General features: G+C 45.3%; 2 protein-coding genes across 2 annotated transcripts; one reads left to right on the top strand and one right to left on the bottom strand.

Moving 5' to 3' along the window:
• Positions 1-6,101: 6,101 nt before the first annotated feature.
• On the bottom strand, positions 6,102-16,602 carry ATP5F1D (ATP synthase F1 subunit delta). Its single transcript, XM_039319275.1, has 5 exons — positions 16,346-16,602; positions 15,153-15,306; positions 12,727-12,815; positions 11,038-11,164; positions 6,102-6,260 (listed from the first exon to the last, which is right to left on the bottom strand). The coding sequence occupies exons 1-4, from the start codon at positions 16,478-16,480 to the stop codon at positions 11,042-11,044; spliced, it is 501 nt and encodes a 166-aa protein (XP_039175209.1). The 5' UTR covers positions 16,481-16,602; the 3' UTR covers positions 6,102-6,260; positions 11,038-11,041.
• A 153-nt stretch (positions 16,603-16,755) lies between these two features.
• FAM174C (family with sequence similarity 174 member C) lies at positions 16,756-25,634 on the top strand. Its single transcript, XM_039319276.1, has 3 exons — positions 16,756-17,434; positions 20,148-20,264; positions 23,806-25,634. Exons 1-3 carry the CDS (start codon positions 17,127-17,129, stop codon positions 23,807-23,809), a joined length of 429 nt encoding a protein of 142 aa, XP_039175210.1. The 5' UTR covers positions 16,756-17,126; the 3' UTR covers positions 23,810-25,634.
• The last annotated feature ends 823 nt before the right edge of the window (positions 25,635-26,457 follow it).

Below are 26,457 nucleotides of genomic sequence, written 5' to 3' on the forward strand. Positions count from 1 at the left end.
GCTAAGTGGCTTCCCCCACTGATTTAGCTTGTCAGAAGGTCACAAAAGGGGGTCACGTGACCCCCCCCCCCCGGACAAGCATTCAAATTTTGGTCCCATGACTTTGGGAATGCTGCACAGGTCGAAAGTGTGAAAAACGGTCATAAGCCACTTTTTTCAATGCCGTTGTTAACTTTGAACCATCACTAAATGAGCTGTTGTAAGTCGAGGACCATCTTTACCAAAAAGGACCTGTTATCCCATAACTCTGAATCGGCTCAGGCCTTTCTCTCGAGGAACAGAGTTTCCTCCAGACCAGAGGTCTTCAAACTTGGCTCTTTTAGGACTAGTGGGACTTCAACTCCCAGAATTCCTGAGCCAGCACAGCTCAGCTTGGAACCTCTCCCTTTCCCCTCAGCATGGCTGGCTCAGGAATTCTGGGAGTTGAAGTCCACGAGTCATAAAAGAGCCACAGTTGCCTACCCCTGTCCGGGGACAAAGATTAAGAGCAGGAGTCTTCAAACTTGGCCCTTTTATGACTTGTGGACTTCAACTCCCAGAATTCCTGAGCCAGCATGGCTCAGCTTGGAAACCTCTCCCTTTTCCCTCAGCATGGCTGGCTCAGGAATTCTGGGAGTTGAAGTCCACCAGTCATAAAAGAGCCAAGGTTGCCTAGCCCTGCTCCAGACTCACCCTGGAGGACTTGCCTGGCTGTTAAAAACTAATGGCAGAGATACCTCCATCCCCTTTCTCGTCTCTCCCTCTGCTTCTGTTCTGGCCACAGGCCGAAAGAGGAAATTTTGGCTCAAGCCAGGCCGTTGGCAGCTCCAGCCCGCTTCAGACATTCCTGGGTGAAGGCAAACAAGGGCAAAGGAGGCGGCTGGACCTTGGAAAACTTTTGCTTTGGGCCGGCTCTTGGACCACTCTTCCCTGGAAAGGAGGCGAGCAAGGAGCCCTCAAGAGACTGAACCTTATGAGGAGGAGGAGGAGGAGGCGGCATTGGTGGGGTCTGGGGCAGGGAAAGGACTCCTGGCTGGCCGCCCACATTCCTCACCTCATACCTCATTACCCAGAGAAAAGCCATCTTAAATCAGCCAGAGAGTGGGGAGGATGTGTATGTGTGGGATGTGTGTGTGTGTGTGTGTGTGAAACACATAAGAGGAACTCCTTCTTGAAAACAAGCAGCAGGAGGGAGAGGGCCAACCCCGGACAGCTGTTCTTGGAGAGATTTAATCCTAAACGTGGTTTAGGGGTTGCCCAGCGCTTGGAGAGGCAGGAGGAGATGCTAAGAGGTTCCAATAAAGAAGAAAAAGAGGAAAATAATGACTCAAAGGTGCCAAAAGAAGGTATATGAGAGACGGTTTGGTGTAGTGGTTAAGGTGTTGGCCTAGAAACAAAAAGCACGGAGTTCTAGTGCCACCTTAGGCATGAAGAGTCAGACGGGTGACTTTGGGCCGATCACCAGGAGACGGTGAGTTTTAGTCCTGCTTGAGGCATGAACAGTTGATTGAGTGTTAATAATAATAATAATAGTAGTAGTAAAGTTGGAAGGGACCTTGGAGGTCATCTAGTCCAACCCCCTGCTCAGGCAGGAAACCCTACACCATTTCGGACAAATGGCTGTCCAGTCTCTTCTTAAAAACTTCCAGTGTTGGAGCATTTACTGCTTCTGGAGGCAGGCTGTTCCACTGATTAATTGTTCTCACTTTGTGCCAGTCACTCTCTCTCAGGCCAGCTCACCTCACAGGGTTGTTGCGAGGAAAATAGGAGAGGAAGGAGTTATTAGTATGTTCACCACCTTGAGTTACTTGTATACTGTTTTTACGAGAGTGGCTGCCCTCTTAACCAATCCGATTCTCTCCTTTTCTGTGGAAAATGCAACTCCCAGAATCCCTCTGCCGCTATTCTGGCAAGGCATTCTGGGAGGATAGTCCTCACACATGGGAAGGGCAGGCTGGTTGGTCCCAAGCAACCTAGCTGGGAGCTAAAAGCAGCAGCACTGACAATTCCAAGGCAGATTACTTCTGACCGTGGACATCTCATGTGCTGGATTGGAAGATCTGCCTTGTTTCGAATTCTGTTCTCATACCGTAGGAAAACAGCTGCACACTTGGGCCTTCAGGAATTTATATTGTCTCTCTTCCAACAGTGCAGCTGAAATCTCTTTGCTATGAGGAGATCTACTTTAGACCAGGGATGCCCAGCCTTGCCCACTTTAAGACCTGTGGACTTCAATTCCCAGAATTCTCCAGCCACCAGGGCTGGTTGGGGAATTCTGGGAGTTGAAGTCCATTTATTAACCTAACCCAGGGGTAGGCAACCTTGACTCTTTTATTACTTGTGGACTTCAACTCCCAGAATTCCTGAGCCAGTCCATGAGTCATAAAAGAACAAAGGTTGCCTACCCCTGACCTAACCACAATTGGCTGGATTTATACAATAGCCAAATCATAAATTGTGATTTTATAAACCCCGATGCTGGATTCAGACATGTCGCCACCCTCCAAAACCAACCGCATGATAAATTAGCAAACGTAGACATTTCCTTCTAGCATTTTTTGTCCCAAAGATTTGCATAACTCCCACTCTGTGAGAAGGGCAGCTCAATACTTTCTTTTCCTAAAAAAAAAAAGAAAAAAAAGAAAGCAAAGTCCCAACGAGATACGGCTTAAACCACAATACCTACCATGCCAAGCAATACGAGAGATTTTACCAAACCGTCAGAAGCAGATTATTGGGGGGTTTTGGGGGTGGGGTGGGGGTGAGAAACGGAGGGGCCACAGGATGGTGCGGTGGAACAAAGAAAGGAGCCGAAGAGAAGCAGGCCGGCCGGAAGCAGAACATCAAAAGATGGTCTGTTGTTGGTTATTCCTGTCATGTTTTAATTAGGATCAGCTCTGGTTCTGTTCTGCGCATGGGAACATCTGACCTTTAGAAAGGAAGAGACGGGTGGGGGGGGGAACGAGGGAGGGAAACGGGAGACAAGAGCTTCTAATAATCTGCTAGTTGCTTTTAATAAACTCAAAGCCAAGAAAGCCTTTTTTAAAAATAAAAAAAGCCCCAGAGGGTCTATTTTTTGATCTCTTGCAAGAGAGGGAGAGAGGGAGGGGGAGAGAGAGAGAGAAGGAGAGGGAGAGAGGGAGGGGGAGAGAGAGAGGGGGGAGAGAGAGGGAGAGAGGAAGGAGAGGGAGAGAGGGGGGGAGGGAGAGAAAGGGGGAGAGAGAGAGAGAGAGAGAGAGAGAGGGGGAGAGAGAGAGAGAGAGAGAGAGAGAGAGAGAGAGAGAGAGAGAGAGCACCCACGAAAGAGAGGTGGTGGTGCAAAGCAAGATTGGAGAGGACCAAGACTGCATCCTAGGTGGCAGGACCAAAAATAACACCTCACAGCCTCACACCCGGGCTGACGTGAGCACAACCCACTAAGTTGGCGTCACAGCAGAATTGGTGAAATGCAAGAGGGGAAGAAGAAGAGGGAAGGAAGAGAGAAGAGAAAGCAAAAGGCCGATTTGGGTTACAGGGGGGAAATGGGAGCCAGGAGCAGGCAGGAGCCTTGCAAATGGGAGGTTTAGCCAAATGACAGCTGACACCGACTTTTCTTCCGAAAATGGACGCTGTATGGATTTGGTCTGCAACGGTCTCTGGAACAGCAACTTCCTCTGGGCTGAGTTCAAATATTCTAAGTATTTTTTTTAAAAAAAAAAAACCAAAACAAGCAAATAAACTACTCTTTCAAGATGATTTGCAATATATCTGAGAAATTGGCACTGGGCTGTGAAAAAAACAACCCAAACAGCGCGAGACGGCAATCAGAGCCACAATTACATCACTCACTGGGTGTTTGACAATCCCTCCTTTCTAAGCCAGGGTTTAACTCTGGTTACTCAAAGTTACACAAAACTGATTTAGGCACATAAACCTACCGGTTAAGAGTCAGTCTGGTGTATGGTTAAGGCAACAGGCTAGAGTTCTACCCTAGGCATGAAATCCGACTGGTTGAGGCATGAAATCCGACTGGTTGATTTGTGAGTTCTAGTCCCGCCTTAGGCATGAGAACCATCCAGGTGACTTTGGGCTACTCAGCAGGGGGCTGTGAGTTCTAGTCCCGCCTTAGGCATGAGAACCATCCAGGTGACTTTGGGCTACTCAGCAGGGGGCTGTGAGTTCTAGTCCCGCCTTAGGCATGAGAACCATCCAGGTGACTTTGGGCTACTCAGCAGGGGGCTGTGAGTTCTAGTCCCGCCTTAGGCATGAGAACCATCCAGGTGACTTTGGGCTACTCAGCAGGGGGCTGTGAGTTCTAGTCCCGCCTTAGGCATGAAAACCATCCAGGTAGCTTTGGGCCAATCCCTCTCTTTCAGCCCACCCCACCGGGTTGTTGTTGTGGGGAAAACAGGAGGAGGAAGCTGTGTTGGATATGCTCGCCACCTTGCGTTATTTGTAAAAAAAATAATAAAAGGCAGGATACAAATGAATAAATGATCCCTACAAAGTCAAAATCAAAACCACATTTATACGCCAAGGGTGTTTTCAACTTTGCTAATGATATTCCCAGATGTGGTGGATAAACCCTTTGGCTGAAAACCCCCCGGAGACAAGCGACCTCCCCCCCTCCCCCCAACCTTTTCCTCTAGTGTCGTTCACTACAGTGTCAGGTTTTTTGTAAAAAAATATTTTTATTTATTTGTATCCCGCCTTTTTATTATTTTTACAAATAACTCAATGGCGGCTGAACATGTCCCACATCCCTTCCACCTAACTCGGTGCCTGGAAAAAGTACCACAGCTTGTGAGGAACTCTCCTCCTCCTCCAATCTGGGACACCTCCCAATGAATTCGTTCCTTTCAAAAGTAAATATCTAAAAGTGTCTGGGATTTTTTGCAAGGACAGCAAATCTTGCTAGATTCGGGGTTGTTGTTTTTTTTCCTGACTACATTCTCAAAAAAGCCACCGATGACTCTCAGGGGGGAAACTGCAACTAATTTTACAGCCACCCTCTCTAACTCCATCCAACGTTTTCTACTATCTCCGCCTCCTGGGCCTTTATTTGGGACCTGTGGTGGGTGCCTTTCCAGAACACGACTCTGCGTTCCCCCCCCTCGTAATTTTCTTTTCTAAGAAAACGGGGGCTAGAGGCATTCTTGGAAATAAAGATCACGCCAGGAATGGCTGTTATGTGTAGCAGGCCGGCAGCACACATTTTTTAAAATTAAAGTCATATTTTTAAAAGGTAAGATCTCAGGATACTGCAGGGAACGAGGTAGGCTTCAAGGGAAGTGCTTTAACGGCCCTCTTTTAAGAAGCAACTTTTTAAGAAAGGCGACCTTGGTGAAATAATGTTTGGGAATGTGGGCTGTACATTTGGTTTTTATAAGAATCACCTTGGAAGCAAATGCTTAAGTAATTTGTGCCTAATGGGCTTGACATATTTAATCAAAAGATATCCCATAAGGGAATTTGGAGAGAGTCCAACTCTTAAGCTTGACGCTAAAATTTCATATTTACGTTACACCCTTTGTATACCTCATATATATACCTATTCGTCTTATGCGTCGATACTTTGAGTAAAGAAGAAATTCCCCCGTTGAGCACCTCTTACTATCAGGACATTATTTTCCAACCGTTAACAAAAATGTGCTTGTTTTTTTTCATTTTTACCTACTCATTCTCGCCCACGCCAAAGACTGAAAACGTATCCGTTGTTGTCTGAAAACTAATAAAGGAGAAATTTTAGCTCAGGGTTGAAATGAGGGGGTCCTTGGTGCTCTCTGAGCTTGGCTGTTTTCTTGCAGATGTTTCATTACCAAACTAGCTAACAGCATCAGTGCACTGAAAATGTTACCTAGTTTGAGTAAATGAAACATCTGCAGGAAAACAACCAAGCTCAGAGAGCACCAAGGACCCCTAACGCGTCTGAAAACTGTTTAGATATCTGAAGTTAGCCATTTCTTTTTTTACCCAATGAACGTACCCACCAGCCCCTGGATGGCCCCAGAAAGAGCATCAATTTGCCCTGTCAAGAAACAGAGACAATTTGGATTTTAGATGCATCGTTTCGCCTGTATTTTATAAAGATCCCAAGCTGATTTCAGGAGTCTAGTTGAAAAACCAACAGGAAAGTCAAGGAATAAAATAGGACCTTGGCCTCACCTTCTGCTTTAATCGGTAACAGTTAAGTGTCAGGCTTTATTCACAAATTCTGTACAGACCAAAATAAAGAGAGGGAAGGACAAGGAGAGGTCCAGAACTTAAGGAGGCCACTTCTGAAACAACAGCGGTGGAATTTCCTGTAACAAAGAAAGAGAAGGAAGATCAGGAAATTTTACAGCCAGGTTTTGTACGGCTCGGGTGTTGCAAGTTGACCCTGGCTATTTGCTTTCTGGGTTTGGAAAAGAAATTAGACAAAAGAAAAAAAAACAACTTTACTGCCGCTCAAGTCCTGCCCCCTGTCCCTCTCCCCTGGGGCAGGCTGAAGCTGTATAATTCCACTTCCCCATAGTGACAGGCCCAGTGGTAAAACACCTGTTCTACATACAGGAGGTCCTGTGTTTAATCTCCATTAGGACTGGGGGGAAAAACCTGTCTAAAACTTTGCAGAGCTTCTGCCAATCAAAACAAATCAGGCACAGACAAGATTTGCAACTCAGCACTGTTTTTTTTTTCTGTTTTGGCAGCAAGAGTGAATTAATTCCTACCCCTGAGATGACAATGCAATTCTTTTAGAAGCATTTCTGCCTAGAAGTGATGTGGTTTGGTTGAGGGACTCTGCAGAAAATCATTCCCTGCCATGTTCTCACAGCTGCAACCTTCCCAAAGATTAAAGAGGAGCAGATAGATCTTTATCCAATATATTATTATTATAATAATAATAATAATAATAATAATAATAATAGTAGTAGTAGTAGTAGTAGTAGTAGTAGTAGTAGCAGCAGTAGTAGTAGTTGGAAGGGACCTTGGAGGTCATCTAGTCCAACCCCCTGCTCAGGCAGGAAATCCTATACCATTTCGGACAAATGGCTGTCCAGTCTCTTCTTAAAAACTTCCACTGTTGGAGCATTCACCGCTTCTGGAGGAAGGTTGTTCCACTGGTTAATTGTCTAACGGTCAGAAAGTTTCTCCTTAGTTCTAGGTTGCTTCTCTCCTTGGTTAGTTTCCATCCATTGCTTCTTGTCCTGCATTCAGGCGCCTTGGAAAATAGCTTGACTCCCTCTTCTTTGTGGCAGCCCCTGAGGTATTGGAAGACTGCTATCCTGTCCCCCCTCGTCCTTCTCTTCATTAAACTAGACATACCCAATTCCAGCAACCATTCTTCGTATGTTTTAGCCTCCAGTCCTCTGATCATCTTTGTTGCTCTTCTCTGCACTCTTTCTAGACTGTCTCAACATCTTTTTTACATCGTGGTGACCAAAACTGGATGCAGGATTCCAAGTGTGGCCTTACCAAGGTGTTGTAAAGTGGTATTTACACTTCACGTGATCTTGATTCTATCCCTCTGTTAATGCAGCCTAGCACTGCGTTGGCCTTTTTGGCAGCTGCCAAATTTGAAGCCCAGGGTTGAACTGTGGGGTCCTTGGTGCTCTCTGAGCTTGGTTGTTTTCTTGCAGACGTTTTACTACCCAACTAGGTAACATCAGCAGTTAACTGGCACACATATATGAACATCTGCATGCAGTTTGGCCTCTCAGTTTTTACAAGCACTTGTCCTAAGGGACAGTTTTGCGCTTCTTCCTCCAGGTGGACGTTATGCCTTAATTTAGAAGCCTGTACTACAAATACGAGCAGCCGTCAACCTATGACCATAATCGAGCCCGCGATTTCCGTCGGAGGTCGTGATGGTCGTAAAGCGGGTCACCAAGTTACCCTGCCCAATTTTATGACCTTTTTTTCCCCGGCCGTCGTTCAGAAAATGTGCCGGTTGCAAAGCAAACACCACCGTCATTAAGTGGGCCCATTGTTTGCCGTGGGGTGTTTTGGTCTGGAAAATGGAAGCAAAGGTTGATTTTCTGGCAAAAGCGTTATAAACTGCAGATGCCGCAAACAGGATAAAACGCCGCTAACGCTCACGAGTGCCCAAAATGTGGTCATGTGACTATCCTCTGCCGGACATCCTGACTTCAAATCCGGATTGTAAAGTAGGTTTTTTTTTTTTTGGTCGTATGTTGAGGACCACCTGTACTGAAATCAAAGGGCGTTCAGTAAGTTCTTATCAGGGGGATGGCCTGCCTGCCTCTTTGCAAGGTGCCTCAATGCAGGTTTCTTATCCTGTTGCGCCACCTAGTGGCAGACAGATGCCGAGCAACGTTCCCAATGATTTAGCACTCCGGAGATGCATTGTGGACGTTTATAATCCGACTGGAGGCAGATTATCTGCCATGGATTGTCAGGAAATTAGTAATTCAGAGGAAATGCAATTATCCCTTTGCTTACAATTATCCCTTTGCTCACAAATGCTCAATTATTCTTTAAACACCTCCTACGTCTAAACCAGGGGCCTTCAAACTTGGCCCTTTTATGACTTGTGGACTTCAAGTCCCAGAATTCCTCAGCCAGGCACGTGTGTCTGGCTGAGGAATTCTGAGAGTTGAAGTCCACAAGTCATAAAAGGGTCAAGTTTGAAGACCCTGGTGTAAGCTCTACCATCTGATTAAGTCTCTAGAGTAGTGTTTCCCAAACTCAGCATCTCTGGCTGGGCAGTTCTGGGAGATGAAGTCCACACATCTTAAGGTTGGTGAAGATGAGAAACACACTCGTCTAAATGTTGAAATAAGAGAAATTTTGGTCACTAGATTTAAGATATTTGGAAATTACCAGAAAACAAGAATATTATATTGTATTATTAACTGGTTGATGTTAAGATGGTGAGAATTCAAATAGAGAAAGACGTGTATCCTGAACACTAGATCTTGTGATGAATTGTGATAAAGGAAATTGGGGGTTATTTAAAAACTTGGACATTATCAACATTAAACATTAAATCTAAATATTAATGGGAAACTAAAAATTGGGAAAAACTAACCAAGACATTGACTGTTTTTTTTTTAAATTGAATGTTAAAACAACTAGGATATGTATAAACAAAAATGATTGATAAATGTAAGAAAGAGAAAAAATGTAGCTGCCCCTCCATGCTGAGAGAAGGCTGTGCTGGATAGCAAGAGGTGGCTTTTTATAATTGTCTTATAATAATAATAATAATAATAATAATAATAATAATAATAATAATAATAATAATAATAATAATAATAATAATAAAGTTGGAAGGGACCTTGGAGATCATCTAGTCCAACCTCCTGCTCAGGCAGGACACCCTATACCATTTCGGACAAATGGCTGTCCAGTCTCTGTTTGTTCCTTTGGTTTTTTCCAGCAAAGTCTTTCACTTAGGCAGGAAAAACCAAAGGAACAAATACAGACTGGGCCGAGACTTGGCTCAAAAACAGTAACTGTGAGAGGGACCTTGGAGTCCTAGTGCACGATCACTTGACTATGAGCCAGCAGTGTGCAGCAGCAAACAAAAAAACTAATATAATCCTGGGCTGTATAAACAGAGGCATGGAATCAAGATTACGTGAAGTATTAGTACCGCTTTATAAAGCCCTAGTAAGATCACACCTGGAATACTGCAGCCAATTTTGGTCCCATATCACAAAAAAGATGTTGAGAGTTTGGAAAAAATTAAGAGAAGAACAACTAAGATGATCAAAGGCCTGGAGACTAAAACATACACAGAATGGCTGCGGAACTTGGGTTTTGCCAGTCTAAAGAAAAGAAGAAATAGGGGAGACATGATAGCAGTGTTCTAGTATCTGAGAGGCTGCCACAAGGAAGAGGGGGTCAGATAGTTCACCAGAGAGAAGGACGAGAAACAATGGTTGGAAACTGATCAAGGAGAGAAGCAACCTGGAATTAAGGAGAAACTTCCTGACAGCGAGGACAATTAACCAGTGGAACAGTTTACCTCCAGAAATCGTGGGCGCTCCATCACTCGAAATTTTCAAGAAGAGACTGGACAATCACCTGTCTGAGATGGTATAGGTTCTCCTGCTTTAGCAGGGGGCTGGACTAGAGGGCCTCCAAGGTCCCTTCCAGATTCTATTCTATTCTATTCTATTCTATTCTATTCTATTCTATTCTATTCTATTCTATTCTATTCTATTCTATTCTATATTCTATTCTTTTCTTTTCTATTCTATTCTATTCAGCCCAAATTGTGGTGATTTCACAAATAAGGACCTGCAATATTATTTTACAGAGTTGCTTTTACAGCAGGGGTGTCAAACTCGTCATGTGGTGTATTGTGACATATCGTGACTTTTTTCCCCTTGCTGGAGCTGGGATGAGCCCGGCTTTTGTGTAACACATCTGCCCTGCGGGCCGGCCGTTTAACACCCCAACTTCATAGAGTTGCCTTCACCCGGCTCATTTTAACTTTCCCAGACTAGCTGACTGTCCTCCTACTTCCTGGTGGTCTCCTATCCAGATATCAAGCCAGGTTCTGACCTTACCAGGCCCTGCTGCCGTGGAAAGCACCCCAATATCCTAAACCCACAGATGCCAGTCTGACCGTTTTCACACTTAGGACCGTTGCAGCATCCCCACGGTCTGTGACCAAAACTCAGACTCTCAGCAACTGGCATGTATTTTTTGGACGGCTCCAGGGTGTCCCGGGGTGGTGGTGGTCCTGTGATCACCTTTTGTGACCTTCTGACAAGTAAAGTCAATGAAGAAAGCAGGTTCATTTAAACAACCACATTACTAAACTAACAACTTCAGTGATCCACTCAACAACCGTGGCAAGAAAAATAGTAAAATGTGGCAAAGTTCACTTAACGTTTCGTTTAGCAATGGAAATTATGGGCTCAATTGTGGTTATACGTCAAGGACTACCTGTATTGTTTGGCCCCCCAAAAAACTCCCCTCTGCTCCTCGACTATAGATCCTCCAATAAACCTGCTTTCTTCATTGATTTTGCTTGTCAGAAGATCACACAAGGTGATCACAGGGAGCTCGAAGCTGGTCTCAGAGGCAGAGACCGGAGCAGAAGCCCAACGGGAAATTACTCACCTGCTCACTCCAAAGCTTTCACAATTGCTTCGTTGGCTTCCACATTGATCTGTGCTTCTGCTCTGGCTACCTCATCGGTGGCCGATGCAAGCGCCGACAAGGCTTTGTCCAGGTTTGACTTGGCTGTCTGCGCACAGGAAAAAAACATCAGGCCTTTAACACCAAGGAAGCAACATCGGTCGTGATAGGACCTTTTAGGAAAAAGAGGAATAGATGTGGACCAAAAGGCACCTGCCATACAGGGAAGTGTGTTCCTCGACCTCAGGAACTTTGAAGATGCAGGGACCTCAACTCCCAGAACTGTCAACCAGTAGATTTGCATTAATTAGGATGTCTCGTTTATGTCTTCCCATCTATAGAGTCCTATACTCAGTACTTGAGAGATCCTTGGTGCTCTCTGTTAGAGAATTTTAATTTCTCTAATTGGTGAAAAATAAATCAGAAGCTCTCACAGTTGACTGCATTTAGCTAATTCAAATAACTTATATTTATATAAAAATATTTACAATACCATTCTTCTTCACAGCAACATAGCTTAATGAAGACTTCTTACAGAGACAGACCAGAGACTAAACCAGAGACAAAACTGAGACTGGAAATCCAGCTCCTAACTCAATACTCTTTTTTGCACAGACTCAGTAGCACTTTCTTCACATTGGCTGACTGAGTTACCACATGACTCTTCCTGTTCATGAATATTCCAACACTCTCTGAGCATGGCTGTTTTCTTGCAGACATTTCATTACCCAACTACCGTGTTTCCCCGGAATTAAGACCCAGCCTGATAGTAAGCCCTAGCTTGATTTTGGGGGAGGCGGGCCTAATATAAACCCTACCCCAAAACTAAGCCCTAGTTTGGGAGCGAGGCGCACTCCTAAAAATCAAGCTAGGGCAGGGGTGGGGGTGGGGTGAAGCTGCCCCATGCGCCCTGCAACCGCTTACCTTACCGGTAGGACCACCACAACCAAGTCTCCCACACCCTGACAATTGTCGTGCCACTGCTTGACGTCTTCTGCGGCCGCTTGCTGCCACTTGTGGCTGGATGCCATGTGGCGCACTGTGCTGTTGCCACTGCTCGAGGCAGAGCACTGCATGGTGCTTCGGGCTGCTTTGGCTGCTCGTGCAGCACTTTGGGCTGCTTCTGCTGCTCATACAGGGCTTCGGGCCGCTTCTGCTGCTCACGGCAGGAGGCGACGTAGCGCTTCAGGCCGTTTCTGCGGCGAGCAGCAGCAATGGTGCAATGGCATCTGGAAGCTAGTGGCAGCAAGCGGGCCGCAGAAGACGTCCAGCAGCAGCACGACAGGTGTCGGGGTGTGGGAGGCCTGGCTGTGGTGATCTCAGTTTACACCCCACTCCTTACTAGCACTGAGGATGTTACCTACTTTGGGTCATGAAAGGCCTGCAAGAAAACAACCAAGCTCAGAGAGCACCAAGGAAGCCTTCATTTCAAACTTGACCACAAAGATTAGTACTTCTTTAATCAAAGCTTTTTTTCCGCTTTAAATGACTGAAATGGTAACTGAGCTGCAGAAGAATTGATTTTTGTTTTTTAAAAAAGAGACCGAACTGCAGTGCTGCTGAGTCAGCATGGTAGAGAGAAATCCCTCCTAATTTGGCAGCCAAGTGGGGATTGTCTGGAGAGGGAGGGAAGATGAAATGAAAAAGGGGAGAAGACAGACAAATACTAACCGCAGCATCGAGCTCATCCAATAAAGCCACTTCTTCAGCTAACAGCTGGACAGAGGAATCTGCATTCACAGTGAGAGAACCGCTGCTCACTACACAATTGCAAAGAAATGGTACAATCAGTCAACGACGAGGCCTCCAGTGGTTAGAATTCCCTGCCTACAAAGATTGGCTTGTTCCATTCCTTTCCTAGATGGCTAGTGATGGATGTTCTCTGGGGGACACCTGACTAATGAAGCGCATGAGGTAGAAAACTACAATCAATGAGGGTGGGAGGACCAGCAAAAGGTTAGAAAATGCAGGCTATAACAAGCGCCAAAGCAAAACCACCAGCAAAATAGAGCAATCAGAAATACTCTTATTTAAAATATCCAGAGGAAAAGGAAGATTTCTGCTGGATGCTTAAGGCACACCCTCAGGTTTCCCCACATATATCCTTCTATATCAGGGGGTCTTCAAACTTGTCCCTTTTATGACTTGTGGACTTCAACTCCCAGAATTCCTCAGCCAGCTTGCCTGGCTGAGGAATTCTGGGAGTTGAAGTCCACAAGTCATAAAAGGGCCAGGTTTGAAGACCCCTGTTCTATATCATTGCATTGCATATCCTTTTCTCCACAAAAACTCAGTGTGTGTGTGTGGGGGGGAACCACCCCATTCATTTCTCCTCATATCCCCCCCCCAAATTGTTCCAATTTCATTGAAAAAACAATGAAGAATCCTGGGAGCTGAAATCTAACATGCCCGGAGAAAGTTAACCAGCAAACTGAATTAAGCTAAATATAGCTAGAGTGGATTAGGGTGTAAAAAAAAAACCCAAAAGGCTTCCTCTTTTAACTGAGACAAAGTACAAGTAGTCCTCAACTTACGGTCACAACTGAGCTCAACATTTCTGTGGCTAAGCAAGACACTTTGAATTTTTTGCCCCATTTTACGACCATACTTGCCACGTTTGTTAACATGGCAGTTGTGAAGTTAGTGACATGGCTGTTAAGTGAATCTGGCTCCCATGACTGGCTTTGCTGGCCGGAAGGCCGCAAAATGTGATCACATGACCCCAGAAAATGGCAACCGTCATAAATATGAACCAGTTGCCAAGAGCCTAAATTTTGACCATGTGACCAGGGAGATGCTGCAAGGGTCACAAGTATGAAAAACAATCCCAAGTCACTTTTTTCCAGTGCTGTTGTAACTTCAAATGGCCACTAAATGAACGGTTGTAAGTCAAGGACTAGTTTGTTGCCAAGAGGAGTGAGCCTGGCCACTTTTAATTCTTTCTGTCCATATACACAGAATGTAAGAATCTGGAAGAGACCTCAGAGGCCTTCCAGTCCAACCCCCTGCTCAAGGCAGGAAAGCTTATACCAGGGGGTCTTCAAACTTAGCAGCTTTAGGGCTTGTGGACTTCAACTCCCAGAATTCCTCATCCAGCCAGGGCTGGCTGAGGAATTCTGGGAATTGAAGTCCACAAGCCCTAAAGCTGCTAAGTTTGAAGACCCTTGGCTTATGCCATCCAAATCAAATGGTTGTCCAGTCTATTTTCCTCTAATGGAGCACCCACAACCTCAGAAGGCAAGCTATTCCATTAATTATTCTGTCAGAAAATTTATTCTTACTTCTAGGTTGGATCTCCCTTTAGTAAACCTCCTCCCATTACTTCTTGTCCTGCCTTCTGGTACTTCGGAGAATAAATCAGTCCCCTCTTCTCTGAGAGAACACCTCAAGTACTGGAAGACAGTTATCATGGCTTCCTTAATTCTTCTCTTAGATAGACTAGACCAGGGGTAGGCAACCTTGGCCCTTTTATGACTTGTGGACTTCAATACCCAGAATTCCTGAACCAGCCATGCTGCCTCAGGAATTCTGGGAGTTCAAGTCCACAAGTCATCAAAGAGCCAAGGTTGCCTACCCCTGGACTAGACATACGTGGCTCCCTTAGCCATTCAACATAGGATTTAGCCTCCAGACTGCTTATCATCTTTGTTGCTCTTCCCTGCACACTTTCTAGGGTCTCAGCAACATGGTTGTATCATAGTGACCAGAATTGGATGCTTTATTCCAAGTGTGGCTTCACTCGCGCAATACAAAGTGATATTGTTTGTCATGACCTTGATCTATTATTGCCATTAATCTTTGAACGTTAGTAACTAGCCAACATTTGGAAGAAAGAATTTGGGAAGGTGAGCGAGTCCTTTCTCTGTAGTTCTGAACAGCAGTTTTGCAAAATATGACGAGAATGTTTTAATTCAAGGGAAAGCTTGAGCTCAGAAACACTTCAGCAGTAGCTAATTGACATAAATTATCGATGGTTCCCAAGCCCAATTTGCAGATCTTCATTCAAGGGAAAAAAGGGACCACAGTTCTCTTGTGAAAGATGTCTCCCAGCTAAGATAATTTCCTGTTCTTTCACCAGCCACCATTTCCAAACGCACCGAAGTACTTTTTGGAGGAGCCATCCTCATCAAAGACGGTCACAACGCCAGGTCTCAGGACCTGCAGAGTGGGAACGTGAGCAGCCAAGATGCCAAAGGATCCACTTAAGGTAGGAACATCCACCTGTTTCACAATGGCAGCGTTGTAGAAAATCTGTAGGAAAAAAAATGGGAAAGAAAATACAGGTAGTCCTTGACTTACAACTGTGCATTTAGTGACCATTAAAAGTTACAATGGCACTGAAAAGTTATTTATGACCATTTTTCACACTTACAACTGATGAAAGCCATTGCAACATCCCCATGATCACGTGATCAAAATTCAGATGCTTGGGAACTGACACACCTTTATGTCTGTTGTAGTGTCCCAGGGTCATGTTCACCTTTTGTGACCTTCTGACAAGCAAAGTCAATAGGAAAACCAGATTCACTTAACAACCGTGTTACTAATTTAACAACTGCAGCGATTCACTTTACTGTGACAAGAAAGCTTGTAAAATGGAGCAAAATTCACTTAACAAAAATTTTGGGTTCAGTTGTGGTCGTTAAGTCGAGGACTACCTGTAAAGGTGTATTTTCAAGGAACCTGTTAAGGAGAGAAGACACTGCAGCAGGATTTAAAAAAAAACATAGAAAACAAAAGAGAAGAGAGCTGATAATTATTATTCTTGATTCATATGAAGGATACTTATATACTGCCCAGAGTTGCTGATAATCAAGTGGTATATAAATTTTAAAATAATAATTTATCTGGGTACAGAACCCACGGCCTCCAAAAAATTGAAACGACAGCCTTCAGTTCCAATCCAGGAAGCCCAATACAGATAATCCTCGACTTACGACCACAATTGAGACCAGAATTTCAATTGCTAAGCAAGGCGGTTGTTAAGTGAATCGTGCCCAATTTTAAAGCCTTTTTCCATTTTTATTAAGTGAAGTTGTTAGCGAATCCAGCCTCCTTCTCCGCCTACATTACCTGCTTGCATCTCGATCTGGTTAACTAGGAACTGCCCTTCTCCATTGGGCACGTTCACACAACAGAGTAAACCCGGATTAACAACTCACACGAGCTTCACGGAACAAGGGATGCCCAAACCCAGAAGGCAACCAGACTTCGCGCAGATCGTTCCGATAACGAATACGCGACCCAGCAGGCCCACATGCCCGCCTCAGTTCGGTTGCCATGACAATACCTGAGCGGGCGAGGCGAAGGTGAAGGCCAGCTGTGCAGGGCCCGTAGCAGCTGCTGCCGCTTCAGCATAATAACGGGACGGGGACCGGGACCCCAACACCAAAGCGCGGGCGAGAAAACGACCGATGGGGAACATGGCGAAGCCAAGGGCAGACAGGAAAAGCAGCAGCGAGGTCGACCGGCAACCAGGCCTGGCCTACAAGTCCCAGCAGGCTCCGCGAGGGAAAGAGGGTTTGCCACGAGGCATGACGGGAAGCAGGATGGTTTTTGGTTGGTTTTTTTTTTTTTTTTGGTGAATATGAACCGAGATTTTCCCAAGAAGCACCGTGGCATAAACTCCACCCACTTCAAGGAAAACGTTGCTCAATGCCGAACTGCATTTCCCAGCAGATCATACCGCCAACAGCCTGATACGTCGCCTCTGATAAGGCCTTTCCCCTGGGAAATTGACCAATAGCGATTAAGCCTCTCTCATGCGGTGCTGGGTGGGAACTGTAGTCCCGATTTTTGCGAGTCGATCCGATATTCACTTAATCTCTGTTATTTAGCCCTGTGCGGATATTTCTCACCTTATTTCAGGTTTAAGATATTCAGGTTCCGCTTTCGACTACCTCCATTCACGGCTCCAAGAATAAGGGAATTCCTGACAGAGATTCGTCTAGGGGCCTACTTCCCTAATTGAGATAAAAGAATCGGAAGTTGGTCCGACTCTGCACTGCGCCCCCCGCCGACACTTCCGGTCCGGGCCGCTTTTTCTCAGAAATCGGCGTTTGCCGATCCGAATGGCGGCGACTTGCTTCGTTTGGCCGCTGGCGCTTTGGATCGTAATAATCGCAGCGGTGACGACGACCCACTCGAATAAGACGGTGACCGTTGAGGCCGCGTCTCTTGCTCCTTCCCTGCCGCCGAAAGAGAAAACCCACGAGAGTGCCTCACGGCCCGCCTCCAGTGCCACAACCGCGACGACATCCGGGTCCCCGCCGTCGGGGCTGTCGGGATTGGGCCTGCCGGCCCTTCACCGCGCGCTCTACGTCGTGGCCGGCCTGGCAGGCATCGGCCTCCTCTACTATCTCGGAGGCCGCACGTTTCGGTGAGGAAGAGCGGCTTCTATACGGGTGGGGTGGGTCTAGATGACCTCTAGGTATACCATCCAATTTGGCCGCCGCCTTTAGGTTAAGGATCTACTTCAGTTCAGGAGAGAGGGAAGGAGGGAAGGCAGGACGGGAGGAGAGAGGGGAGGGGTGGAGAGAGGAAGGATGGAAGCAAGGAAGGAGAAATGGGAGAGGAGGAGAGAGGGGAGGGGTGAAGAGAGGAAGGAAGGAAGGAGAGGAGGAGAGAGGGGAGGGGTAGAGAGAGGAAGGATGGAAGCAAGGAAGGAGAAATGGGAGAGGAGAGGGGAGGGGTGAAGAGAGGAAGGAAGGAAGGAAGGAGAGGAGGAGAAAGAGGAGGGGTAGAAAGGAGAGGGGAGAGGAGGGGAGGGGTGGAGGAAGGAAGGAAAGAAGGAGAGATGGGGGAGGTGAAGGAAGGAAGGAAGGAAGGAAGGAGAGGAAGTCCTCCATAAGTTGTGAACTTCACCTTCCATCCAGCCCATCAGTTGACATGCTAGCTGGGATTGATGGAGAAAGCAGTCTTAGAACATCTGAAGGGCACTCAGCTTGGAGTAAGCTTGATCTCTGTTATTCATTTCCTAATGGAGAAACTATTAGCAGCCAAGCAAGCATCCTACTTTTGTAAAACGCTGATTCTGTATGAAAATTATTCAGTATTAACTGGAAGTGTTAGATTGGTACTAAATAGTGGCAGTTCTCTGAAAGAAACCATGAGGAGCACTTCAATATGACTACCATGTGGAGCCAATTTTATATCTAGGTAGTCCTCAACTTAACAACAGTTCGTTTAGTGACCGTTCAAAGTTACGACAGCACTGAAAAAAGTGACTTAGGACCCTTTTTCACACTTATGACCATTGCAGCCATCCCCATGGTCACGTGATCAAAATTCAGATGCTTGGCAAGTGATCCATATTTGTGACGGTTGCAGTGTCTTGGGGTCATGTAATCACCTTTTGTAACCTGTCAAGCAAGGTCCATGGGGAAGCCAGATTCACTTAACAACTGTGTTACTAAACAACTGCAGTGATTCACTTAACAACTGTGGCAAGAAAGGTTGCAAAATGGGGCAAAACTCACTTAACAAATGACTCACTTAACATACATTTGGGGCTCAATTGTGGTCGTAAGTCGAGGACTGCCTGTAGTGTCCTTATTATATATTTGTTGTTACTTAGAACACATTGGTTAGTCTGATAAATCTAATATATATAGTATAAAGACAGGAGCTCAGTCTTTGCTCAGTTGCCTGAGACCATCTTTCCTCTGGAAATGTCAGCCACAGTGGAAAACTGGTTTAGACCTCAGTCACTAAATCCCAACACTGTTCGTTAGTCTAATAAACTTGATTTAACATTGCCTTTAAGGGGGGAGTCCTCCAAAACTGGCAGAAGTAATAAAGCAATGGTACCAAAAGGTCTCTGGATCCGGATAGCTTCCATTACTAGTTCTGGACAGGATTCCACTCTCCTAGACTAAAGTGGGCTAAAATTTGGAGGTGCTTGTAATTTCATGGTTCAGCCTCAAGGAGCAGTTGCCATCTGTGGTCAGGAAGCTTTTATACAACTGCATCTTACACACTAGTTGTGCCTGTATCAAGAGGCTGCCCTCAGGGTAGAACATGCCTTCGTCACTTCCTGGTTGGGCTGTTGCAACATGCTCTACATCAGTGGTTCTCGACCTGTGGGTCGGGACCCCATTTGGGGTCGAATGACCATTTCACCGGGGTCACCAAACAGTGCAGTCCACCATTTTTTTCCCCTTTTTCCTTAGCTGTGCTACTCCCTTTTATTCTATTGGCTTTTGAAAGCCAATAGAATAGGCTGTCTTGAATAGAGTCTAATTCTGTTGGCTTTCAAAAGCCAATAGGAATTGTCCAGGCTGTCTCTGCCCTGCTGAGCCTGCCAAAAGTCCCATTCTGCAAACGGTGCTGCACCAGTTGAGTAGTCCTCGACTTACGACCGGTTGAGTAGTCCTTGACTTACGACTGGTTGGGGTTCGCGGCATTAAAAAGGTTGAGAACCACTGCTCTACATGAAGCTGCCCTTGAAAAGCATTTGGAAGCTGCAGCTGATCCAGCTTGTGACAGAGTTTTGGGTGTGCACCCATGTTCACGCCACTACTTACTGAAGCTATATTTTCTTTCAGTATGTTTCCAGCTGCAACATAAGGTGCCAGTTATGGTATGGAGCCAGGATGCTTGAGAGGTCAATAGTCTCCCATCTGTCTCACTAGATCAGGGGTCTTCAAACTTGGCCTTTTTATGATTTGTGGACTTCAACTCCCAGAATTCCTCAGCCAGGCACGCTGGCTGAGGAATTCTGAGAGTTGAAGTCCATAAGTCATAAAAGGGCCAAGTTTGAAAAGCCCTGCACTAAATATGGCAAAATGGGCCTCCAGGACATTCTGTAAAGCTGTGCTGTTTTATGGAACAGTGTCGTTTTATGTTGTGCCTTCTTAGTCAGAGGACCTGCCCTGTGGAACAGCTTCCCCTTGAGATTTAGATGGCTCTGATCCTGTTGGCTTTGTGCTTTGAAAATGTGATTACATTTTTTTTTGCTGGTTTTATATATAAGTTCCTGTTTTATGCTTTGTTAACCATGTGGAGTTAGCTGAGGAAGATGGCCAATCGTTTGGATCTGTGAAGTAAATTTGTGAATAAATTCTGCAACTGATTGTAGACTTATTTTGTAGGACCAGGAAACCTCCACGGAAAAAATACGGACTTCTGTCCAACTCAGAAGATCCCATGGAGATGGCTTCTCTAGAAAGCGACGAAGATACGGTATTTGAAATCAGGAATTTGAGACGGTGAGAATCAGTTTCGCTGTGTGTTCTTTTAGTTTGCTGCAGCAACACAAATGATTCCTAGCGACAGGGCTGCAGGATATTGTGATTGGATTGCAATGAATTATAGATTCTTTGCATGTTAATTACTTTTTGCCTATTTTGTTCAGAGCTGGAGACCTTAAGACTCTTCCGATTATGTTTGCATCAGCCTTTGCTAGCCTGGATTATGATGTTTAATTTGATAGCTTTAATATTGAACAGAATTTAATTTATATTGGTTTCCTAGACATTCTTTATGTGGTTTGATTGTACTATTTTTTGTAATTTTTAAATTGCAATTTGTCCAGAGTTATCCAATTGAGAACGGCAACTGTATTAATCAAATACATGTTCAGTACCTTGAGTTGGTTACAAAAATAATAGAGCAGTGGTTCTCAACCTTTCTAATGCTGCGACCCCATAATACAGTTCCCCATGTTGTGGTGACCCCCAACCACTTATACATCATCGGGTGCCAGGGGCATGGCCAAAGAAAAGGGGAAAAAAATGGCGGACAGCCTTGTTTGGCGACCCCCGTGAAATGGTCGTTCGACCCCAAATGGGGTCCCGACCCACAGGTTGAGAACTACTGTAATAGAGGGAGGGAAGGAGGAACACATGTTGAGCCAAGGCTGCTCCGATTCTCTTCCTCACCTTTTCTGCTTTTCCAGGGCTGAGCAACTGTTTCCCTTCTCCTGCCCCTTCTCAAGACTGGAACTAAATTATGCTGTGCTGAAAAATCCTATTAATCCTCAGAGTAATCTGAGACTCAAAATTAGGCAGTGACAGGACAGCAATCCAACTAAAGAGAGGTGCACTTATTCAAATTAAGAATCTGATCGCTTTGAATATTATTGGATGTTATTAAATAGAAGTGAAACAATATACAGAATTGCAGCTGTAGCTAATTATTTGGCTTCCTGCAGTGAACAGAAGTCTCCTTTAGACAAGGAAGCTTTACACTAAACCAGTGTTTCTCAACCTTGACAATTTTAAGGCATGTGGACTTCAACTCCCAGAATTCCACAGCCAGCAACGCTGGCTGTGGAATTCTGGGAGTTGAAGTCTACATGCCTTAAAATTGTCAAGGTTGAGAAACACTGCACTAAACAGTAGCTTTTAACAAATATGATTAAACACCCATGGTAAATTTTGGTAGAACACGGCTTTGACTAATCTATCTGCTACTAAAATGCCCATCTACGGTGATGAAAGGATGTTCTCAATAAACTTCGTTTATCCTGCCTTTTAGGACGCGTGGTCTGGACACATAAAAAAAAATAAAACACTATAGCACCTCAGCAATTAAGATTGCTCAGTTGAAGCACTGCAGCTGTTATGCCTATTGGCATATAGGCCAGTAGGCATAACAGGGGTGTCCAACCTTTTTGGATTGGTGGCCTGATGGGAGAGGCAGGCACCTTATGCACGCATGTGCAAACATGAATGTGGCCACATGTACGCACGCGCGTAGAACCAGGCTGTGAGCAGGTGCACCATACAAGTGGGGCTGCGAGCATGTACGTGAGGCTCTCAGTGGCGGCAACGCCTTTGTGAGGCTTGTGGTACCACCGCCGCCAGGCTCATGGCGATGCTGCCACAGCGAGAGGCTCGTGATGCTGCCCCCGGTGCAAGGCTCATGCCCCTGTCCCTGTCCCTGCGCGAGGCTTAACGCCGGCAGGATTGCCATCCCGGTGTGAGGACCGCACCGCCGCCCCGTGCAAGGATTATGGTGCGGCCTGCAGTGATGCCATCCTGGTGCGAGGATCACGCTGCCACCGCATGCGAAGATTGTGTCACAGCCTGCAGCAATGCCGACCCGGCATGTGGTTCATGCTGCCACCCGTGCGAGGATCGCGCCACGGCCCACCTGTTGCTTGCGGTGGTGCCGCCTGCACAAGGTTCGTGGCAATGCTGATGCCCTGCACACAACATTCATGACAATGCTGTCGCCCGCACAATACTAGCAGTGCTGCCATCTCCTGCACACAACACTTGTGGCATGAGGAGGGTCGAGCACACGCTTATGCACTGCCCAGCTACTCATGTGGCCCGGCGGCCAAGAGGCCTCGGCCCATGGGTTGGGGACCTCTGCCCTAATGGATTATTGATGTTAAGAATGGAAAAATGAGAAACGCCTGGAAATGGGGGAAAAAGATTAACTAAATGCTAAAAGCTGTTTGAATATTGGCAAAGCCGGTATCTCAGTGGGAAGAAAGTTGCAAAGCATTCCTGAGTTGAAAAATTATCCTCTTGCTATACAGATAGCCCTTGACTTACAATTGGTTGCTTAGCAATGGTTCAAAATTACGGTGGACTTTTCTGGGGGCTACTTATGAGCTGGATTTGGTCACGTGACTGACCGTGGGGATGCTTGGCAGTTGGGTCACAGCATCCATTAATCACCTGACCACGTTTTATGATGGCTTTGCTGAAAATGGTGCCAATAGCAAACCCCTGTTTTGCTTAATGACTACAGCAGCCACTTTATGACTGTGGCATTTGCTTAACAGCTATTGCAAAAAAAAGGTCAGGTTGGGTCAGTCCTGCGTCCGACCTGTTTTGTGACTGTCACAAGTTATGGCCATGATGGGCAGGTTCCATTTATGATCGTAAGTCCATGACTACCTATATAGTGTGTGCTCACTGAATTAATCTTAAGAGCAGGGGTCTTCAAACTTGGCCCTTTTATGACTTGTGGACTTCAACTCCCAGAATTCCTCAGCCAGCCATGTTGAGGGGAAAAGGAGAGGTTTCCAAGTTGAGCCATGCTGGCTGAGGAATTCTGGGAGTTGAAGTCCACAAGTCATACAAGGGCCAAGTTTGAAAACCCTTGTCTTCGAGGAATAAAAAAAGATCTTTGAAGCAGATACTGATGTTTAAGTAAGGACACTTGAGTTGCAATGGTCTTTCAAATAATCTGATCCTATTTTTTTAAAAAAAAATATGTTGAAAGGTTTAAGTGTAGATTTCTGCTTCTGTAAGCAGTCAAAGTGGCTGTTTTGTTTGGAGGCACCACTGTCTCCTGACAATCTGCACATTTCAAAAATACAATCTAAAACAGGGGTCTTCAAACTTGGCCCCTTTATGACTTGTGGACTTCCACTCCCAGAATTCCTCAGCCAGCATGCCTGGCTGAGGAATTCTGGGAGTTGAAGTCCACAAGTCATAAAGGGGCCAAGTTTGAACACCCCTGATCTAAAGGCACAAACCAATCCACTCTATCAACTGAAAGTAGGACGTTGACTTGTAAAGTTACACAACTTGATGTCAGCTGAGCACATTTAGTCCAGCTGAACCTAAAACTGAACTTACTTTAAAACAGTGTTTCTCAGCCTTGACAATTTTAAGGCATGTGGACTTCAACTCCCAGAATTCCACAGCCAGCAATGCTGGCTGTGGAATTCTGGGAGTTGAAGTCCACATGCCTTAAAATTGTCAAGGTTGAAAAACACTGCTTTAAAAGGTAAGTTACTAAACTGAGTCCAGAAGTTGAGTTTAATGCTATTGCTTTGTTTCCTAGGTGATAATAGGACTTGTGGTTTTTCCAACTCGACCAGAGAAGATGCAGATTCACCAATGGAAGAATCTTGAACCTCTGTTACTTTAAAAAAAAAAAAAAAAAATTCCTGAAGTTTCTTGCGATGTGAAAACCTAGCAGCGTGAAACTTTCTCTTCGGTTCCCTTCAACAGGAGAACTGTCGTACAGCCACCACAGCGAATGTATCTGCCTGGAGTTGCAGAATTGCAGAAAAAAATTACGAGGGTTTTCAGGGGTGGGTCTTTCTACCTTGCTAACCAATCTGGGACGAGCGGCTAAGATGGCAAAGCTGCCATTCACAGTTTGAAGCGGGTGCCGGCTGCTGTCGCTTCAGATGGGATCTTTCTTATAAAGAAAGTTGGACCTCCTTAAGAGATTGGAAAATTCAAGCGTGCACTTTGTGGCAATCGCCGCCCTTAGGAAAAAGCTTGCGGGTCCAGTTGAGGTGTGGCACATTGGAGAACACCCGAGCAAGGTCAGGTCATTCACCAGCTTCTGTGTTAAGGAACTGCAGGCTGCCCACCTCGTTTGGCCTCCGCTTGGATTTCCTGTTCTGCTTTCCTTTGGTTGTGTCATCGAGAAAAAAAAAAGTTACTGTCTGCTTTTGAATCTGGTTGTTTGTGAAGCAATATCATTCTACAAATTGCTGGAGCCAGAAACATGCAAGCCATTAGTTACTCTGGTGATTACAAACAACGGTGCTGGCACCTGGTAATTTTTGCAAAGAAATTTGTTTTCCTTTTTCGGTTGATTCCATTTCAGTTGACCCTGTTCAGGGCTCAACTTGATCCATGCTGGCCATCCCTTCTTCTCCCAAGGAGAAGTAACACAAAACCACAATAGATTGCTTAACAATTGTTAAAAAACCGTGTTTGCAATGAGGGATAGCCGGAAATGCTGCATTAGCATCTTAAAAATGTAACGAGATGGCAGCTGTACCTTAAGGGTGTGTGTGTTTGTGTGTGTGTGTGTGTGTGTGTGTGTGTGTGTGTGTGCGCGCGCGCGTGCGCGCGCGTGCACAGGCTGGGCCAGTAGCTGCAGACATAAATACATAAAACCTGGCCCTTCCTGGTTAGATAGGAAAAATACTTTTTCCCCAAATAAATTAATTCGGGACATCTTGAACATTTAATTCATGGTAGTTCTTTCCTCTTTCACAGCGATCATATATGACAAGCCAGTTTTAAAATAATATTTCCAGTTGAATACAGAAGATTGTTTTGGAAAAGATGGTACTTGGAGAAATAAGAATTGGATGTGTTCAGCCCAATACGTGAATAGCAATACTAATCTGTTATTGCAGTGTTTTTCACCCTTGGGGGCTTTAAGGCATGCGGACATCAACTCCAAGAATTTTGGGAGTTGAAGTCCACGTGCCTTAAAGTTCCCAAGGTTGAGAAACATTTTGCTAGTGTATCTGGCCAATAACAGAGGTATTGTGTCCTCAAATAAAAATCTTGGGACCCAAGAAGTCAGCAGTATTTTAATTACCAAACTGCGAGATGATCAGTCAGGCATTTTTCCTTTCGTGGTTTATTGGGACCAGCTGCTGTTTAGATTGGGAGGTTTTTAAAAAATGATTTTAAGACAGTAAACGTGTATTAAAACAATGCAATAAAATGTTTTCACTTTTAAAAATAAAGCAGGGTAAGAGAGCACCTTTATGCTAAACTGTGATGCTCGTGGGATTTGTTGTTGTTGTTTCCAGAGAGAGAGAAAAAAGCCAAAATTCTTCAGTTAATGAATAATAAACACCCCTCTCCTGCTTGTTGTGTCTTCTTCAAACCTGGGATTAAAAACTATGTTTTGTGGATCTGCAGAGAGCTGATTGTGTTTGTTGCATTTGTGAAAAACAACCTTCGCCAAAGGGTGAACTCCAGATGTGTTGGGTTGGAACTCCCCCCCCCCGCAGCCAGTGTACAGGTAGTCCTCGACTTACAACTATTCTTTTAGTGACCATTTGAAATTACAATGGCGCTGAAAAAAAGGTGACGACCATTTTTCAGACTTACAACCTTTGCAGCGTCTCCATAACCGGGTGATCAAAATTAGGATGCTTGGCAACTGGCTCATATTTATGACGTGCTCTGGGGTCATGTGGTCGTCCTTTTACAACCTGACCAAGTCAGTGGGGAAGCCAGATTCAACAACTGTCTTATTGACTTAACAACTGCAGTTGTTAACTGTGGCAAGAAAGGTCGTAAGATGAGGCAAAACTCACTTAACAACTGTCTCCTTTAGCAACAGAAATATGGATATAAGTTGAGGACTACATCTATAGCAGGGGTGGGCAACCTTGGCTCTTTTATGACTCGAGGACTTCAACTCCCAGAATTCCTGAGCCAGCATGGCTCAGCTTGGAAACCTCTCCCTTTCCCCTCAGCATGGCTGGCTCAGGAATTCTGGGAGTTGGTCCACGAGTCATAAAAGAGCCAAGGTTGCCTATCCCTGCTCTAGATCAATTTCTTTTCTGGGATGACCGTAGGCCAGTGTTTCTCATGCTTGCCAACTGTAAGAAGAGTGGACTTCAAACTACCTAAATTTTATGAGCAGTATTTTGAGGGCCTCTATCCTGTCTCATAACTACCGGGATATGCATTTATTCCATGGTTATTCCCATCTCTTCTTTCCAGC

This window comes from Crotalus tigris, unplaced genomic scaffold (assembly GCF_016545835.1).
Source record: "Crotalus tigris isolate CLP2741 ecotype Arizona unplaced genomic scaffold, ASM1654583v1 scf7180000022970.308977840:1548163, whole genome shotgun sequence".
Lineage (NCBI taxonomy): Eukaryota > Metazoa > Chordata > Lepidosauria > Squamata > Viperidae > Crotalus > Crotalus tigris.